This window comes from Callithrix jacchus, chromosome 7 (genome assembly GCF_049354715.1).
Source record: "Callithrix jacchus isolate 240 chromosome 7, calJac240_pri, whole genome shotgun sequence".
NCBI classification, from domain to species: Eukaryota; Metazoa; Chordata; class Mammalia; order Primates; family Cebidae; genus Callithrix; species Callithrix jacchus.
This window is the reverse complement of record NC_133508.1, coordinates 50,772,584-50,791,164: the sequence shown is the minus strand read 5'-3', so window position 1 is coordinate 50,791,164 and position 18,581 is coordinate 50,772,584. Positions and strand designations below refer to the sequence as shown.

The 18,581-nt window shown below is 48.1% G+C and overlaps 1 protein-coding gene across 1 annotated transcript in view; it reads left to right on the top strand.

The window, feature by feature from the left end:
* LRRC38 (leucine rich repeat containing 38) overlaps nucleotides 1–15,846 on the top strand; it is a 40,641-nt gene extending 24,795 nt beyond the window's left edge. Inside the window, exon 2 of the mRNA XM_003733344.6 lies at nucleotides 14,739–15,846. Coding sequence (XP_003733392.1) covers nucleotides 14,739–14,992 — 254 coding nt within the window. The 3' untranslated portion in view covers nucleotides 14,993–15,846. The remainder of the gene's footprint in view (nucleotides 1–14,738) is intronic.
* Nucleotides 15,847–18,581: the final 2,735 nt, after the last annotated feature.

Here is an 18,581-nt window from a genome sequence, read left to right as displayed (position 1 = left end):
GTGCCTGTAATCCCAGATACTTGGGAGGCTGAGGCAGGAGAATTGCTTGAATCCAGGAGGTGGAGGTTGCAGTGAGCTGAGATCATGCCACTGCACTCCAGCCTGGCGACAGAGCAAGACTCAGTCAAAAAAAAAGAAAAAAAAAAAAAAAAGGCTGGGGACAGGAGTCAGGAGAAGACCTGGGTTCCAGTCCAGACCCCAAGTGACCTTAGACAAATTGCCTAACTTCTCTGGGCCTCTCATCTGTAAAATAAGAGAGAGGGTTGGGGAGGGAGGGGAAGTGAGAGATGTCAAAGGTGGCTTCAGATCCTCTACGATGCTGTGAAACCAAGCCTGGCTGTGGGTGTGAAAGGCCAAAAAGCTGCTTTTATTTCCTGGGCCTTTGGGAGTTCCTAGAAGGCAAGGACAGGTGTTTTACCGGCATAGGCTGGGCTCTCTTAGCCAGGGAGGGGATGGCGGAAGACTGATAGGGAGTAGCAGGCTCTTGCCAGTAGCAGAGGGACTGATACCCAGTCGTCCCTGGAGAACCTTCTACGTTGGTCCTTCCTCTAGGCATGGGAGGAAAAGCTTGCCTTCCCCAGAAGTTGTAACTGCAGTAATGGCTGCAGGGAATTTTATTGTGTAGATGAGCCATGATTTACTTACTCAATAAGTAAACTTGTTACTTCAATAAGTTAAAGGTTGTGGAAATAGGTGGGGTTAGATGGGCTGGATCCACCATCCTTCTCCCCAATCCCCCCTTCTCACTACGGCCTCTCACCTTGGGAAGACTTGCAAAGCTCATGTCACAGCTCCTGGGGAGGCAATTCACAGAAGGACACATCCAGGTTTCCAGCGAGCACATAATACAACGTTCAGCTCTCCTGCTGATCAGATAAATGCAAACTAAATCAACAGTATACTCATTCATGGCTTATCAGATTGATAAAGGTGAAAGAGTGACAAAATCCAGGGTTGGCACAAGTTCAAGGACTCAGCCACAACCTTCAGCTTGTGGGAATGTATCTTAGGGAAATAACGCAGAGTGTGTGCAAGGCGGTCTTAGCAGCATTGCTTCTAGGAGAGAAAATGGGAAACATCCTGAGGCTGGGTAAGTGAATCATGGCTCATCCACAGAATAAAATACCCTGCAGCCATTAAAAGTGATACATTTGTTGAATAGAAAGATGTTCCCAGTATAGTTATCCGACAGAGTGGTGGAGAACGTTTCTGCTTGGTAGATTTACACACACACACACACACACACACACACACACAACAATCTAGAAAGGTATAAGCCAAGTGTTAACTGTGGGTTTTTTTTTTTAATTACCCCTTCTTTTTTATTATTTTTATTGTCTGAGTGTATATGTGAACTTTGCCTAATAAGTGCAGTTAGGAAAACAGAACTATATTTTATGTGACAAAAAGCGCTTACCGGAGCCTGCTGTTAATTCCAGTTACGCAGCTCCCAGGTGGCCAGGTCAGGGGAAAGGCCCTAGAGAGCCTCTGGCTGCAGGCCTGTTTGTTGGCAAGGGGCCGGTCCGGTGCAAGAGATTAATCTCAATCTACCATCCGCTGTGTCACCGTCTATTTCTGGAGAATGGCAACTCTTCACCCTCTCCAGCTCAGGTGTCAGCTGCTGGGGAGAAGTCATCAGTCAAGGGGCAGGGGCCTGGACAGGTGGTGACAGTCAGGCCACCGAGCCACCCTGTGCAAGGGAGATGCCTATCTCTTCTGAGTGTGCCCCAGAAGAGAAGGAAGCCGTGGCTATAAGGGAAGAGTGCTGTGGACCCTGTTCTGCCTAGGCCAGAATGAGATGGAGCCCCCTTTGGTTTCAGTGGGTTGAAGGTAGACCCATCACAAGACAAAAGGTACAAAGCCACCTTCCCACCAGCTGAGCCTACCCATTGTGGGGAGGTGAGCTGCAACACTCCCACTCCCTCCTGAAACCCTCATGCCACCAAGCATGTGGTTTTATAGAACAACAGGACCCAGTTAAATGATCTGTGGCTGTGGGACAAAGGCTGACAGGACAGAAGCCCAACTCGTTCTGAAATTCTGTTGTCCTATAATTCATCGGTTGGGCGTCTTGAACGTAAACAACAGAAGCCAATCTGACTAATGTAAGCAGGGAAGGAATTCGTGGCAGGGATGCCAGGTAGTTCACGGAATTGAAGAGAAGCCTGGAGAAGCAGGCTCAGAAAAGAATGGGGGCAGCTCTGCAGGTGCAGAATGCAGAACCAATGGGCAGTTTCTCCAGCGTGGGGCTGCTGGCTGGACTGAATGGGTTTCAGTCTATTTGGTCAGTCCACCCTGGACTGAGTGTCCTGGCACAGACAAACTCTCAGTGTGGGTTGGGTACCGACCCCTATGCCAGGAGAGAGTGACACATTTTAAGAAAGTTGGGCGAGGTGCAGTAGCTCATGCCTGTAATCCCAGGACTTTAGGAGGTTGAAGCAGATGGATCACTTCAGTTCGGGAGTTTGAGACCAGCCTGGGCAACATGGCAAAATCTTGCCTCTACTAAAAATACAAAAATGACTGGGTGTGGTGGCTCACGCCTATAATCCCAGCACTTTGAAAGGCTGAGACGGGCGAATCACAGGTCAGGAGTTTGAGACCAGCCTGACCAACATGGTGAAACCCCATCTCTACTAAAAATACAAAAAATTAGCTGGGTGCAGTGGTGGGCGCCTGTAATCCCAGCTACTCAGGAGGCTGAGGCAGGAGAATTGCTTGAACCCAGGAGGCAGAGGTTTTGGTGAGCTGAGATCACACCATTATACTCCAGCCTGGGCAACACAGTGAGACTCCATCTCATAAATAAATAAATAAAAATACAAATACAAAAATTAGCTGGGCTTGGTGGCACGCACCTGTAGCCCCAGTTACTTGAGAGGCTGAGGTGGAAGGATGGGTTGAACCCAGAAGGTGGAGGTTGCAATGAGCAAGACCATGCCACTGCATTCCAGCCTGGGAGATAGAGTGAGACCCTGTCTCAAAAAAGAAAAACAAAAAGTTGTACCAAGACTTACTTAATGGGTGAGAGATGATTGCCCCAAAAGAAGCTGGGAGTAGCCTCAGGAGAGATGAAGGAGGAGAAGCCAGAGGGCAACAAATGACTATGAAATACAGGATGCTGATAGTGGGTGGAAATGCGTCCCCTGAAAAGGCGTGTGCAGGTCCTAAGCCTTGGAGCCCAAGAATGGGACCTTTTAGAAAAAGAGTCTTTGCAAATGTAAGTGAAGGACCTGGAGAAGAGGTCATCCTGGACTGAGGGTAGGACTGCCCTAAATTCTGACAGACGTACCTGTAAGGGAAAGGCAGAGGGAGACTAACAAGACACAGAGCGGAGGCTGTGTGGAGACAGAGGGAGAGGCTGTAGTGAGGCAGCCACAAGCCAAGGAATGTCAACAACCACCAGAAGAGTTCAAGACCAGCCTGGCCAACATGCTGAAACCCCGTCCCTATTAAAAATATAAGAAGTAGCCAGGCGTAGTGGCACATGCCTGTAATCCCAGTTACTTGGGAGGCCGAGGCAGGAAAATCTCTTGAACCCAGGAGGTGGAGGTTGCAGTGAGCCAAGATCACACCACTATACTCTCACCTGGGTGACAGAGCAAGACTCCAACTCAAAAAAAAAAAAAAAGAACCACCAGAAGCTGGAAGAGGCCAGGAAGGATTCTCCCCAGAACCTTCAAAGGGAGCCCAGCCTGGCTGATACCTTGATTTCAGATTTCTGGCCTCCGTAACTATGAGTGAATAAATGTGTATTAAGCCCCTCAGGGCCGGGCATGGTAGCTGTAATTTCAGCACTTTGGGAGGCTGAGGTGGGTGGATCATAAGATCAGGAGTTCAAGACCAGCCTGGCCAATGTGGTGAAACCCTGTCTCTACTAAAAATATAAAAAATTAGCTGGGCATGGTGGTGCACGCCTGTAATCCCAGCTACTTGGGAGGCTGAGGCAGGAGAATCGCTTGAACCCGGGAGGCGGAGGTTTCAGTGGGCTGAGATTGAGCCACTGCACTCCAGCCTGAGCGACAGAGTGAGACTCTGTCTCAAAAAAAAAAAAGCCCCTCAGTTTGTGGTAATTTGTAACAGCAGCCCTAAAAAGCAAACACAACCCGCAGCCTCTCTAGAATGGCCTTTTATCACTCTTTGCCCTGAGTACTCCAGGCTCAGGCCACCAATGGAGGCGGCCTTCTTATACCTGAGCGACTTTAAACAGAAGCGCCACGCTCTGAGTTTGTTGAGAGTCCATCTTTAATGGCCGGTGTCCGAGAGTCAGCTAGAGCTCAAACCTCTCAGCCCAGAACAAAGGTCGGTCAACATTTTTATACCAGTTTAGGGTCAGGGGGCTGCAAGCAGATTATTACAGAAGCAGAAGGAACAGGTTAGGGGAAGGGGGGTGCCTAACAAAAAGTTCTATTTAAAGTTGTTTTTTACTCAGGATGTGGAGTAAGCAGTTGCACAGTTGCATGGGCCAGTGGGCCCTGTTTCTCAGAAAACTGGTCACAAAGATGCCAGGTGTCTCAGACCGCAAGCTCTCGGAATAGAATGCCCTTCATAGCTCAGGGTGGGCAAAATGGAGTTAGCAGGATTGTTCAAAATGTATTCATCACAGCCAAGCTAGGGTATTTCAGCCTGGGCCCCAAACCAGGTTTACAAGACATTGTGCAGTTTGGCATTATTATCCACCCCTCTGGGTCTTCGAATCCTGGCAATAACTTGTGCACGCCTTCTGAAGGCAACAGGGAAGGGTGTTGGCTACTGCACGGGCACTAGGGTGAGACCACCTGATTCCAGATCCTGGCCCTTCTATTCTTGGCTGGATAACCTCAAGCAGGTAACATAATGTTCAGTTTGCTTATCTGCGAACCGGGATCATCCTAGCACCAGCCGCTGAGTTTGTTTCGTGGATTAAAGGAGTGTGTGTAATGTAGAGTGCCCGGAAGAGAACCTGCCTGTGGGGAGGCTGCAGGAGAGGTTGGCCGATGCATCGCCACTGCCTGTTTCCAAAGATCAAGGAGAATTTCCACCTCCCGAGAAGGAAAAGCATGGAAATGTACACAGCTTCTCTCTCCTCCAGAGGGGTGCAGATTACCTTCTGGTGACTTTGGGGGAAAGAGCTTTTGTCCTGGAAGGCAGGGGCCTGTGCCGGTCCAGCACCATCAGCCACTGGGGATCCATCTGTCTGTTAAGGGAGCTGATTTCAGAACCCCTTTGTGGCCACACGTCTAAGCCACATTCTCTGATCCTGTCTTTATTCATACATTGATTCAAAAATATCATTGGCAAGTTCAAGTACTAGGAATACAGCAACAGGGAAGGGTGATGTCTGGACCTCACATAGCTGACATGGGGGTGGGGGGGAGCAGGGAAGCAGAAAATAAACACCTGCGCAGAGAAAACTAAAGGGGGAAGGGGAGATGGAGGATGACGTCGGGGTGGGGAAGAGCGGCTGCTTTGGATGAAGGCAGGGAGGCCTCTCTCAGAAGGTGACTGCCTAGAGTCACCAGAAGAAAGGAGTGAGCCAGGCAGACCAGGCTGGTGCAGAGGCCCTGAGGGTGGCCTGCACTGGGATGTTTGAGGAATTGCAAGCAAAGTGGGGTGGAGGGGCTTAGCTGGGGTGATATGATTTGTGGATTTCATTTTAAGAGAGATGGGGAGCCACAGAGGGGTGCTGAGCATGAGAATGACTAGAGGTACTTAATAATAAATTTCTCTCTCTACACACACATATTCTCTTTCTCTCTCTCTCTCTCTCTCTCTCTCTCTCTCTCTCTCTCTCTCTCTCTCTCTCTCACATATATCTGAAGTCAGACGCAGGCTTAGTCTGAAACTTCAAAAATCTAAATAACGCCAGCTACAGGGTTCCTGAGCACACATGTGGCCAGGTACTGTGGTGAGAGCTTTTCAGATATTCCCTGGTTTCGTGCTCACAGCGTCATCTCGAGGTGGCGCTCAGGGTGGCTGGGCCTGGCCCAGGGTCACACAGGCACCAAGTAGTGGAGCGCCCCAGTGAGCCAAGATCATGCCACTGCACTCCAGCCTGGGCAGCTGAGTAGACTCTGTTTCAAAATTAAATAATTAATAAAAAATTTTTTAAAAAGACATGGTGCCTAAAGGGGGCCTGTTTGGAGGTGCTGGGCCAGGCTGGTGCAGCCCTGGGTCTCCCTGCCTGGGAGGGTGGGAGGCGTGATACAGTAGCCAAGCTCCGGAGCCAGACCAACTGGGGTCACCTCCGCTCTGGCATCTCCCTGCTTCGTGGCCCCGAGCAAGTCACTTGCCCTCTCTGTGCCTCAGATTGGTCAGCTGTAAGATGGGGATAATTATAGTGGCTTTCCGGTCGGGTTGGCCTGAGGAATAAACAAGGCTTGGATGTTTGTGAAGCTCCTGGCGTGCCAGGCACACACCAGGTGCTGTGAAGTGTTGGCTTTCCTTCGCTATTCTTAACTTGGACAGCTGACGGGATGGGTCAGGAGAATAACCTTTCAAAGTCAAGTAGGAACATTGCAGGGATCCCAGCCTCACCTCCACGTGCCTCGGGCCAGCCCATCCTTCCACTGCCCCGCTGATCCAGCCCCCAGAGCCCCACTGTGGGCTTGCCCTTGACCTCTCTTGTGGGGCTTTGCACTTTCTACTTTAAGTATCCCCATTTATGCCTGTGTCCCGATGCCTCTCCTATAAGGCCTAAGCTCCATGAGGCCAGGGCCACCTCTCTCTCTCTCTCTCTCTCTCTCTCTCTCCCCCTCCCTCCCTCCCTCCCTCCCTCTCTTCCTCCCTCCCACCCTCCCTCCCTTCCTTTTGTATCCTGCAGGGCACCTAGCAAAAAGCCTCGCCTGTTTTGCTTAATGCATGAATTAAAGGAAGCCATTTAATAACTAAATGTCTATTTATTGATTAAAAATAGGCCTGTCTTAGAAGTTTACTATCTTAATCCTCTCAGGCTTCCATAACAAAACACCGTAGATGGGTGGCTTAACCAGCAGGCAGGCATTTCCTCACAGTTATGGAGGCTGGAAGTCCAAGATAGATGCCAGCAGGGCTGGGTTGTGGAGAGGGCCCTCTTCCTGGCTTGCAGACAGGTGTCTTCCTGCTGGGTCCTCACGTGGCGGACAGAGAGACAGAGAGACAGAGAGAGAGAGAGAAAGTGAGAGACAGAGACAGATTGGGGGGAGCTCTCCAGTGTCTCTTCTTATAAGATCTCTAATCCGTGGCTGGACATCGTGGCTCACACCTATAGTCAGAGCACTTTGGGAGGCCAAAGTGGGTGGATCACTTGAGGTCAAGAGTTTGAGACGAGCATGGCCAACGTGGTGAAACCCATCTCTACTAAAAATACAAAAACAATTAGCTGGGCATTGTGGTGCACACCTGTAATCCCAGCTACTCAGGAGGCTGAGGCAGGAGAATCGCTTGAACCCAGGAAGTGGAGGTTGTCTTGAGTCGATATTGCACCACTGGAGAAAAAAAAAAAGAACACTAATCCCATCAGGAGGGCCATACCCTAATTACCTAATCTCATCTAACCTTAACTGCCTCCCAGAGGCCTCCCTTCCAAATACCGTCACACTGGTACTAGGGCTTCCTCATATGCATTTTGGGGATCTAAACATTTAGTCCATAATAGCCACCTAATGGTTGGGCATGGTGGCTCATGCCCTTAATCTCAAGAGCTTTGGAAAGCTGAGTTGGGAGGACTGCTTAAGGACAGCAGTTCGAGACCAACCTGGGTATATTAGTCTGTTCTCATGCTGCTAATAAAGACATACCTGAGACTGGGTCATTTATAAAGGAAAGAGGTTTAATGGACTCACAATTGCACATGGTTGGGGAAGCCACACAGTCATGGTAGAAGGTGAATGAGGAGCAAACTCACGTCTTACACCGTGGCAGGCAAGAGAGCATGCAGAGGGGAACTCCCATTTATAAAACCATCATGGTAGTGAGACATATTCACTACCAGGAGAGCAGTAGGGGGGAAACCAACAACCCCATGATTCGATTACCTCCACCTGGCCCTACCTTAGCAGTTGGGGATTACTACAATTCAAGGTGAGATTTGGGTAAGGACACAGCTGAACCGTATCACTGGGCAACATAGCAAGACCCTGTCTTTACAAAAAAATGTGAAAGTCTACAGATTAGCTACATACTCATACAGAATAGCATTGCAGTCTAAAGCAGTGATACTCAGCTGAGGTGGCTGTGTCTTCCCCACCCAAGAGACAGGTGGCAATGTCTGGAGACAGTTACTTTCTTCTTCTTTTTTCTCTTTCTTTTTTTTTGAGATGGAGTTTTGCTCTTGTTGCCCAGGCTGGAATGAAATGGCACGATCTCAGCTCACTGCAGCCTCCATCTCCTGGGTTCAAGCAATTCTCCTGCCTCAGCCTCCTGAGTAGCTGGGATTACAGGTGTCTGCCACCACTTCCCGCTAGTTTTTTTGTATTTTTAGTAGAGACAGGGTTTTGTCATGTTGGCCAGGCTGGTCTCAAACTCCTGGCCTCAGGTGATCTACCCGCCTTGGCCTCCCAAAGTGCTGGGATTACAGGCGTGACCCACCATGCCTGCCTGGAGACAGTTTTGATGGTCACACTGGGTGGGGATTGCTGCTGGCATCTGGTGGGTGGAGGCCAGGGATGCTACTAAACATCCGGACAGCCCCTATATAAAAAAATGATCCTGTCCCAAGTGTCAGTAATAGCCAAGCTGAGAAACCCTGGTCTACACAAGGGTCCTCTAGGGGAGAAGAGGGGACCCTGGAGTCAGACTCTGCCAAGTCCAGCATTGTGCTGTTAGTTCCACAGCCTCTGCAGACAGCTTTTGTGGCAATACCCTCAGCCTTATGCCAGGCCCTGTCTGCCTGGAAGACTCTTTGTCCGACTCTGCTTATTTCTCTGCCCTTTGTGAGGTATGAACGCCCATCAAGTCACTGTATCTTATCGTGAAAACCCCACTAAGCGCTGCCGTTCAAAGTCCCCACCCCGGTGGGCTTGTGTGCACCGTTTTTCAAACAAGCCCATTTCTTCTAGCCACAGAGAAAGGTGAGGTGACATTTTCTAAAATCATCACTTTGTGAAAATGCCAAGACGAATCTCAAGGCACAAAGAACGCTGTGGAAATCAGAATTGACTTGGGAGGTCACGGCTTGCAAAGGTTGGGTTTAAACGGTGGGTGCCGTGGGCTTATGTGGTTGGCCTGTGATTGTCTTCCAGTTGCTACTGCTTCCTGAAGATGAGGATTTCTAGAAAGTTTCTCTAGCTAAATAATGATCTGTCACTAGTTTGGAGGCTGCAAATGAACTGCTGGTTTTAGAAACTGTGCTTCACACAGTCTGTTGGTGTCCGTCTTATTTATTTTCATAACGTTTTTGGCTGGGGTGGGCTGTTAAGAGGAGCCAGGTTGATTGATGTTTTTCCATTTTTCCATTGAAGAAATCAGTGTCTGCAAAAAAAAATCTTAGTCTAACTTTGTTTTAAAGCTCTCCTGTTTTTAATTTGTTTTTCTAAAAAAGACAAAGCTCTCCTGTTTTATTCAAATGCATTTAAAATTCTCAGGAGAAGTAGACAGAAGTCTGGCCTCTTTAAGAAAAAGAAACAGTCAAAAATGGAAATCAAGTGTAAATTGGGGAAGCCTGCAGAGCTCTGGTCCAGCTGATTCCTTCAGTTCGTAAAGCAGACACTGATTCCGGGAAAGGAGGGAGTGCAGAGTCTGGTTGCTAGGCAATGGTTCCCATGGGGCAGAAGCATCGATGGGTTGGCTGTAGACTACATAAAAGATGGGGCAGGACAGAAGGAAGGAGGATGCTCAGACACTATTCCTCCATCTTCTGTTTCTGAGATGGAGAAAAAAAGATACACAAAACCCCTCAGGGTGGTTGCAGGATTGCTGTGTAATTAGCAGGGCTGCTATTTACAGGACAGAAGCCAGCTAATTAGTGAGGTGTGAAGAAATCATTTCAACTTTCACATAATGCTGGAAATGGGTTAAGGATCAGTTTTTTGAAATCTGGAATCACTAAAACAGAGAGCAGGTGAAGGTTTTCCTGAGAGTTGAAAGAAGCCAGAGGTAAGCAGAGGCTGAAGGCAGTTGAGCTTCATGTCAAAATGGCGTCCTCGAATCCCTCTGGCTATTCTCACTGGGAAAAGGGCACCTTGTTAATCAAAAGATAAGAGTAAGCCTCCACAGCCAAATGCCTAGGTTCAAATTCTGGCTTCATCACTGTGAAGCTGCATTGCCAAAGGGAAACTATGCAAATGCTCTGTGCTTCTGTTTTCTCATCCATAAAATTGGCATAATAACAGTACTTACCTCATAAGATTGTTGTGAGTAAATACATATGTAGCAGTTAGAACAAGGTCTGCCCATGGTAAGTGCAACGTGACTGTTAGTTACTGCTACTGTATTTATGTTTCTCTCCTCTTCGGGATCAGAAACAAAAGATCTGAGCTCTTTATGCATTCTAATATCATTCATTCTCTTATAACTGAGGTTTGTAAAATCATGGTCATCATTTGAATTTGTACATGGCTTATACTGTGTATCAGTCAGGATGATTATGTTTAGTAATGCTCTCCTGTTTTATTCAAATGCATTTAAAATTCTCAGGAGAAGTAGACAGAAGTTTGGCCTCTTTACGAAAAAGAAAGTCAAAAATGGAAATCAAGTGTAAATTGGGGAAGCCAGTCTTTAGCAGCTCTGTATCACACAAGCTATTTATTTGGTTCATGTCAAGGAGGACTGGTAATGGGGCTGGGGGTGGGGCTCTGTTCATAATATTTAGTCAGGGGCCTCATCTCAACACATGCTTGTGTTTCTCACCTAAGCTGATGCCAAATTCTCCCATGCTCAATCAGCTACACCTGGCTACATTGTGTTCCCCGAATGCTGAGCTGTTTCCCAACTTTTTTTTTTGGGACACAGGGTCTCACTCTGGTGTCTGGGCTAGAGTGCAGTGGTGTGATCTTAGCCCCAGTATTCCCAGGCTCAAGCTACTCCACCTCCTGAGTAACTTGAACTACAGGTGTATACTACCACACCTAGCTAATTTTTAATTTTTTTTTATAGAGACAAGGTCTTGTTATATTGCCCAGCCTGGTCTCGAACCCCTGAGCTCAAGTGAGTCTCTCATCTTGGCCTCCCAAAATGTTGGGATTATAGGATGAGCCACTACACCTGGCCTCTTTCCCAGCTTCTTGTCTCTGCCTGGAATGTTCTTCCCATGGCTAGTTTCATCGCATCCTTTCAACCTTAGCTGGAATAATACATCCTGATCACCCCTTTTAAAGAAAATTCTTTGTCCCAGACTTTCTTTATCATTCTATCCTGATGTTTCATCCTAAACATTTTATGTATGTATTTTTGTTTTGTTTTGTTTTGTTTTGAGACAGAGTCTTACTCTGTCACCCAGGCTGGAGTGCAGTGGCATGATCTCAACTCACTGCAATCTCCGCCTCCCAGGTTCAAGCAGTTCTCCTGCCTCAGCCACCTGAGTAGTTGGGATTACAGGCATGGACCACCATGTCCAGCTAATTTTTGTATTTTTAGTAGAGACAGGGTTTCACCATGTTGGTCAGGCTGACCTTGAACTCCTGACCTCATGATCCGCCTGCCTTGGCCTCCCAAAGTGCTGGAATTATAGGTGTGAGCCACTGTGCCTGGCCGGATGTCTTGAACTATTCATTTATTGTCTAAAATGGAAGCTGCACGAAGGCAAGGGCTCTGTTTTGTTTCCTGGTATATCCCTAGGGCCTGTAAATGGCAAATACTCAAAAACATTGTTATAAATGAATGTCTATCTTCTCGCACTAGAATTTACACTCTCTGAGAGTGGGGGACTTAGTTACCTTATATATCACCAATCCCTTGGTCTAGGAGAAGTACTCAATACATCCTGTTTTTTTTGTTTTTGTTTTTTTTTTTTTTTTGAGATGGTGTCTCACCCTGTAGCCCAGGCTAGAGTGTAGTGTCTCGATCTTGGCTCACTCGCAACTGCCACCTCCTGGGTTTGACTGATTCTCATGCCTCAGCCTCCCGAGTAGCTGGGATTACAGGAATGCACCATCATGCCCAGCTAATTTTTGTAATTTTAGTAGAAACGGGGTTTCACCATGTTGGCCAGGACGGTCCTGAACTCCTGACTTCAAGTGATCCGCCCACCTCAGCCTCCCAAAGTGCTGAGATTATAGGCAAGAGCCACCATGCCTGGCCAATACATTCTTATTAAATGAATAAATGAGCATATGGAGAGCCACCTCTTATGGTGCCCAGTTTCTCGTATCTCAGACGAGTCTCCCTTTAGGCTCACACTTGATAGCAGATGAGATTCCCCCAAAGCAGAAGTTCAGTGATAAGGGAACCATCATCAGGAGGTGTCTCTAAAATGTTATGAACCCATTATGCTAGGACACCACCAGCTGACTGGCAGCTTCTGTCACCGTCATTTGATGGCAGCCACAGGAAGAAAGCATCAGTTTCCGGCGTCCACACCGCCTGCACCCTGGTGCTTCTCTTCTGGGCTTTCTTCCCCTTTCTCTTCCTTTTGGAGACATACTGGCTGCAGCACAGGTCTCTGAGGCCAGATTGCTTAACTTGTAATCCAGGCTCTGCCACTTACTAGCTGTGCAGCTTTTGGCAAGTTACATTACCTCTCTGAGCCTGTTCCCTCATCTGTAAAATGGGGAGGATAATGGAACCTACCCTCATAGTGTGGTTGTAAAGATTAAATGAATCAATATAATCAAATTCTTAGCACAGTGCCCGGCCTGTGGTAAATTCTACAGAGCATTTATTTGTTACTGAGTATAAGCACTTGCTCAGCACACACTCAGTAGCGGTTTTTGTCTAGGCTAAAGGGTTTGAAACATCTTCGTAAATGAGTCAAACACTTTTCAAGTCAAATTGGGAAGACAATCCTAATATACAAAACACAGTTTAAAAGGGCTCCTCTAAGGCTGGGCGCGGCAGCTCACACCTATAATTCCAGCACTCCGGGAGGCAGAGATGGGCAGATCACTTGAGGCCAAGACTTCGAGACCAGCCAGGACAACATGGTGAAACTTATCTCTACTAACAGTACAAAAATTGGCTGGGTGGGGTGGGCGCGCCTGTCATCTCAGCTACATGAGAATCACTTGCACCCAGGATGTGGAGGTTGTAGTAAGCCATGATCATCCACTGCACTCCAGCCTGGGGGACAGAGCAAGACTCTGTCTCAGAAATAAATAAATTAATTAAATTAGTAAGTTTTTTAAAAATAAAAGGGCTCCTCTGGTCCTATTGAAAGTGAGTGTCCTAGAAGTTCTCAAACCCCTTCCCATCCTCCTCTGACAACTAGAAAATAAAGCTTCTCGAAGTGGGTCTCAAGACTCACAGCATCAGAATCACCTGGTTATTAAAAATGCTTATTAAGGCCGGGCACGGTGGCTCACGCCTGTAATCCCAGCACTTTGGGAGGCCGAGGCGGGTGGATCACGAGGTCAAGAGATCGAGACCATCCTGGTCAACATGGTGAAACCCCCTCTCTACTAAAAACACACAAAAAATTAGCTGGGCATGGTGGTGCATGCCTGTAATCTGAGCTACTCAGAAGGCTGAGGCAGGAGAATTGCCTTAACCCAGGAGGTGGAGGTTGCGGTGAGCCGAGATCGTGCCATTGCACTCCAGCCTGGGTAACAAGAATGAAACTCCGTCTCAAAAAAAAAAAAAAAAAAAAATGCTTATTAAACATGTAGAGTTTGGGACTCCATCCCAGACCAGCTGAATCAGATTTCCCATGGGTGGTGCATCGGAACCTGTATTTTAATAGTCTTTAGGTTATTCCTAAGCACGTGGAAGCTTCCTCCAAGCCTCCAAGTACCAAGTACCTCGTAAGTGACCTTTAGGTACGTCCTTTATGTTCTCCACTCCTGTCAAGGGAAAATCCTTTTGGGGTAGTGGCATTCCTACAATGCCATGCTAACCCTCTTTTCATTTCCACTCAGAGGACAGTGAAGAGAAGGATAGTGTCTAACTTGGAAAATGGCACTACCAAGTGGAGGGCCGCCCACTAGTTGATACTGACCCACAGCATCTGCCCCAGTATCCACTCCCTGCTGCTAGCTGGGTCTGGATTATGGTGGTCTACAGAGGTCCTAAACCTGAAACAGATTATGGTGCCCTTCCATCCCTGCCACCCTCCCCCCAACCCTGCCACCAAGTAATTCAAAATCAAAAGAGTACTAAACCCGGCTGGGCGCAGTGGCTCACACCTATAATCTCAGCACTTTGGGAGGCCGAGGTAGGTGGATCACCTGAGGTCAGGAGTTCGAGACCCACCTGGCCAACATGGTGAAACCCCATCTCCACTAAAAATACAAAAATTAGCAGGGTGTGGTGGCGCATGCCTGTAATCCCAGCTACTTGGGAGGCTGAGGCAGGAGAATTACTTGAAGCCAGGAGGCAGAAGTTGAAGGGAGCCGAGATCAAACCATTACACTCCAGCCTGGGAGACAGACTCTGTCTTTAAATAAATAAATAACCTGAAAATAGGTCAGTGAAGACCAGCACATTCCAATTTTTCTCATGGTGTTCACTCTAAGGCTTTTTTTGTGGTTGTTTCAAAGTTTAAATTCCATTCAAATTAGTCTTTTCCCCCTTTTATTTCTGGGAGGATGCCTGCACATTGCTGGCTTTGTAAGCATCTGCCTTGTCAACTTTTAGGCAACCTTGAACTGCAGTCTAAACCTCTCTCTCCTCTGCCTGCCTCTTCTCAGGCCTTGATGAAATCCAGTGCTCCCTGCCCATGGAGAGCAGGAGGATATTCCTGCGCGAGCTGTCGGAGGCCAGCTTCAGCGAGTGTAGGTTCAGCCTGTCGCTCACAGACCTCTTCATCATCATCTTCTCCGGCGTGGCTGTGTCCATCGCGGCCATCATCTCCAGCTTCTTCCTGGCCACCATGGTGCAGTGCTTCCAGAGGTGTGCCCCCAACAAAGATGCGGAGGATGAAGACGAGGATGAGGATGACTGAGCCACCTCCTCCCTCCCGCTCCTTACTCTCCAGCACTGAACCAGAAGCCCTCTCCAAGCAGAGAGGAAAATGCTGAAAACGGAAAAGCACTGGCCACTGGCCGTGAATGGAATGGAGCCTGTTCCATGTCTTGGCCCCTGGGTACACCTGCTGGGACCATCAATCTCAGAGTTTAGAATCAGCAGAGCAGAGAGGCCCAGGAAAGATGGAGGGAATTCTTCCTGGAGCATAACCTGCCTCTCAGACTGAGGTGTGTGCTAGGGGAGAAGATGACTGAGTCAGTTTCATAGCTGATGGGTAAAAGCCTCCCCCAGGAGATATGAAGACGTGCAACTTTCAGTGGGAAAGATGATTATGTGCCATTCTTTTTCTGACCTGTAGCGGGAGATCACAAAGCATCTACCTTCTTCCCAAGAAGCAGCAGCTCAAACAGTGGAGATTCAAATTCGGATCATTCACCACGAGAGTGAGAACTTTGCTCAGCAACCTTGGGATATTATACTGAGAACTAATAAACTTGTGTGCAATAGACTCAATGTTTATGTATCCCCAAAATTTCTATGTGGAAAGCTAATCCCCAGTGGGATGGAATTTGGAGGTGGTACTTTTGGGAGGTGATTAGATTTAGCTGAGTTCATGAGGATGGGGCCCAAATGACGGGATTAGTGCCCTCATGAAAGTTGGCCCCAGAGAGCTCCTTCACCCCTCTAACACTTGAAGATGCAGCAAGAAATCAGCCACCCATGGATCAGAAGCAGGCCCTCACCAGAACCCAACCACGCTGGCACCCTGATCGCAGGCTTCCAGCCTCCAGAATTGGGAGAAATAAATAAATACCTGTTGTTTGTAAGCCACGCAGTCTCTGGTGTTCTGTTGTAGTCGTTGAAATGGACCAGTGAAGAAGCTAAGAACTGGCCGAGGGTGTCTGTTGTTAATTTTGGTAAGCTGGTTGGGAAAACTTTGAGTTGATGTAACTCAAAGCCTGATCTTTATCCTAAGAGAGAGCAACTTGCAGAGAAAGAATTAGTTGCTTTGTAGGGTTGTGATGGTCTCTCTGCTCAGCGTCATTTTTCCTTCTGAAGTACAGAGAGGTTGTTCTCCATCACCCGCTTCCTGAGTCCCTTCCCAGCTCCTTTCTATGTCAGCACAGGGCTGGACCGTCATCTCCAGAACTTTCAGTAAACGTGCCTGGAGGCCAGTATTCCAATCAGGACGTTGCATTGATGTTGCACTGGATCAACAAAATGCTTCAAAACAAACAGAAACAACCCCTGGGTCTTGGCCTCTGAAAACCTTCCATCAGTGGCCCTTAGGATGTATGTAGCGTTGCTTTTGTGCACAGGCTGTGACGGGCAGTGTTTTCCACGATGTGGAATCCAGTACCTTGGTTCAGAGACAATATGAAACAAACAAGTCTTCCACCCCAGTGGGTTAATTAATACAAGGTAGCTTGTGTGGGCAGTGTTGGATGAGGCCAGGGGCTGCAACCCTGTTGATGAGGCTCTCACACCAACTCTCGAGATATTTTTGAGAATCGTTTCTCACATCGTTTCCTATCATATATTCCTGTTTCTTTCCTCCATTGCTCCCTTCCATCTTTGCTCCTATAAATAGCTGTTGAGTGTTTGCTAAGTGCCAGGTACGGGATCAGGCACTGTGGATGTACATTGGCTGGGAAACACAGGTTCCCTGCTCTCTTGTGCTTTATATTCTGGTGGGCAGAACATAAAACAAACAGAGAAACAAAACTATCATTGCAAGTAGAGATAAGTATCATGAAGGAAATAAACAAAGTCCTTTGGCAGAGAGTCAGTGGGAGAAGACACTCCAGGGGAGGTAGTGGAGTATATTAAGGTTCTCCAGAGAAACAGAACCAACAGCAGACAAAGAGATGTATTGTAAGGAATTGGCTCAGGAGATGATGGAGGCTGAGAAGTCCCATGATCTGCAGTTGGTGAGTTGGAGACAGGAGAGCTGATGGTGTAGTCCCAGGCCAAGGGCAGGAAAAGACTCAGCTCAGCAGTCAGGCAGAAAAACAGTGGATTCTCCCTTCCTCCACCTTGTTATAGTCAGGCCCTTAATGGATTAGAGGAGGTCTGACACATTGGGAAGGGCCTCTGCTTTTCTCAGTCCACCTGTTCAAATGTTAATCCCATCCAAAAACACACAGACACACCTGGAAATAGTCTAACCAAATATCTGGGCACCCCGTGGCCCAGTCAGGTTGACACAAAGTTAACCATCGCGTTGCAGAAGGCCTTTGACTGGGTAGCTTTCCGGCTGAGTCCTGCGTCCCTCTTCTCCTAACCTCCTGGCTTCTTTCCTATTCTCCCACTCTCTTCCTCCACCCTTCTTGTCTCCCCTCTAGCCTAGAGGAGGCTCTGGATCACCCCTCCACTCTCCAGCATTGCAGTCTCCAGTGGAGGAGACCCCTGGCTCAGGAGGGCTACCTTCTCACAGAGACCCTGGGCCAGCAGAGATGGGAGTGGTAGCCTGGGTGACACAGCAAGACTCTGTCTCAAAAAAAAAAGGCACAAACAAATGGGTTTCCACACTACCCCACAAACCTGAGGTCTATATAAGCAACCTTACAACTCCAGGTAAGAACCACTATTGTCCCAGCTTTGTAGATGAGGAAGACAGAGGCTCAGAGAAAGTAGGTAGAGTACAGGAAGCAACTGAGGCAGAAAGACTTGTGGCTACTGGACTCCAAAGCCTATGCTCTTGGTTTTGCTCATAGTTCATGTATATTACAGGCATTCTCTGTATGAGATGCTGGACCAAGCCCTTTATGCAGATTCCCTCCTTTAAGCCACGCAAACTGTATGAGGCAGGTACCACTATTACCTACTCTTTATGACTTCATCACTTCCATTTTGCCATTGAGAGAGCTGGTTTGGGTCTGGAAGTAACTTGCTGGGGGGACGCAGCCTGTCAGTGATGGAGCGAGATTTGGCCACAGGTCCTCTGACCCCTCCATGCACCATCTCTCTTACCTACCTACATTCCCTTCTTAAGTCAGCAGGCGCAGGCCTGACAAGGACAGCGTGAAGGGACACATTTCTTAAGGCTGCATACTGAGCTCCTGGAAGAGCAGCCTGCAGTTGCTAAATGCACCCAAGATGACTTTATTTCAAGCCTCAAATCCAACATCTCAGATCCCCCCCATGAAGAGTCAATATCTTGTCTTACTGACTTGCTCTAAAGACCTTGTGACTAGAGGATTTCCAGCATCACAATCGAATTCATCAGTAATGAATGTCGTGATGACAGCGGGTACCACTAGTACAGCCCTGGACCTGGGCAAGAGGGGCCCTATCTTGGGTCCAGTGCTTTGGGGGATCTGCTCCAGTCCTCCTCCAGCTGCGCTCTTCCCCAGGGAGCAAGGAGTCTATGGCCACCTGGAACGTGTCCCCTTCTAGAACGTTTCTGGGTACTTGGAGCCCCAGATTTCTGGCAAAAATGATTACAAGCTTGGATGTGGGCACCTTCCCAGCATCCCTGCTTTCAAGCAGACTTGAAAGCAGAGTGCCCCCCAAGGATGGTGGCGGGGAATGTGAATAGAGGTTGGATGCGCAGGGTGGGATGT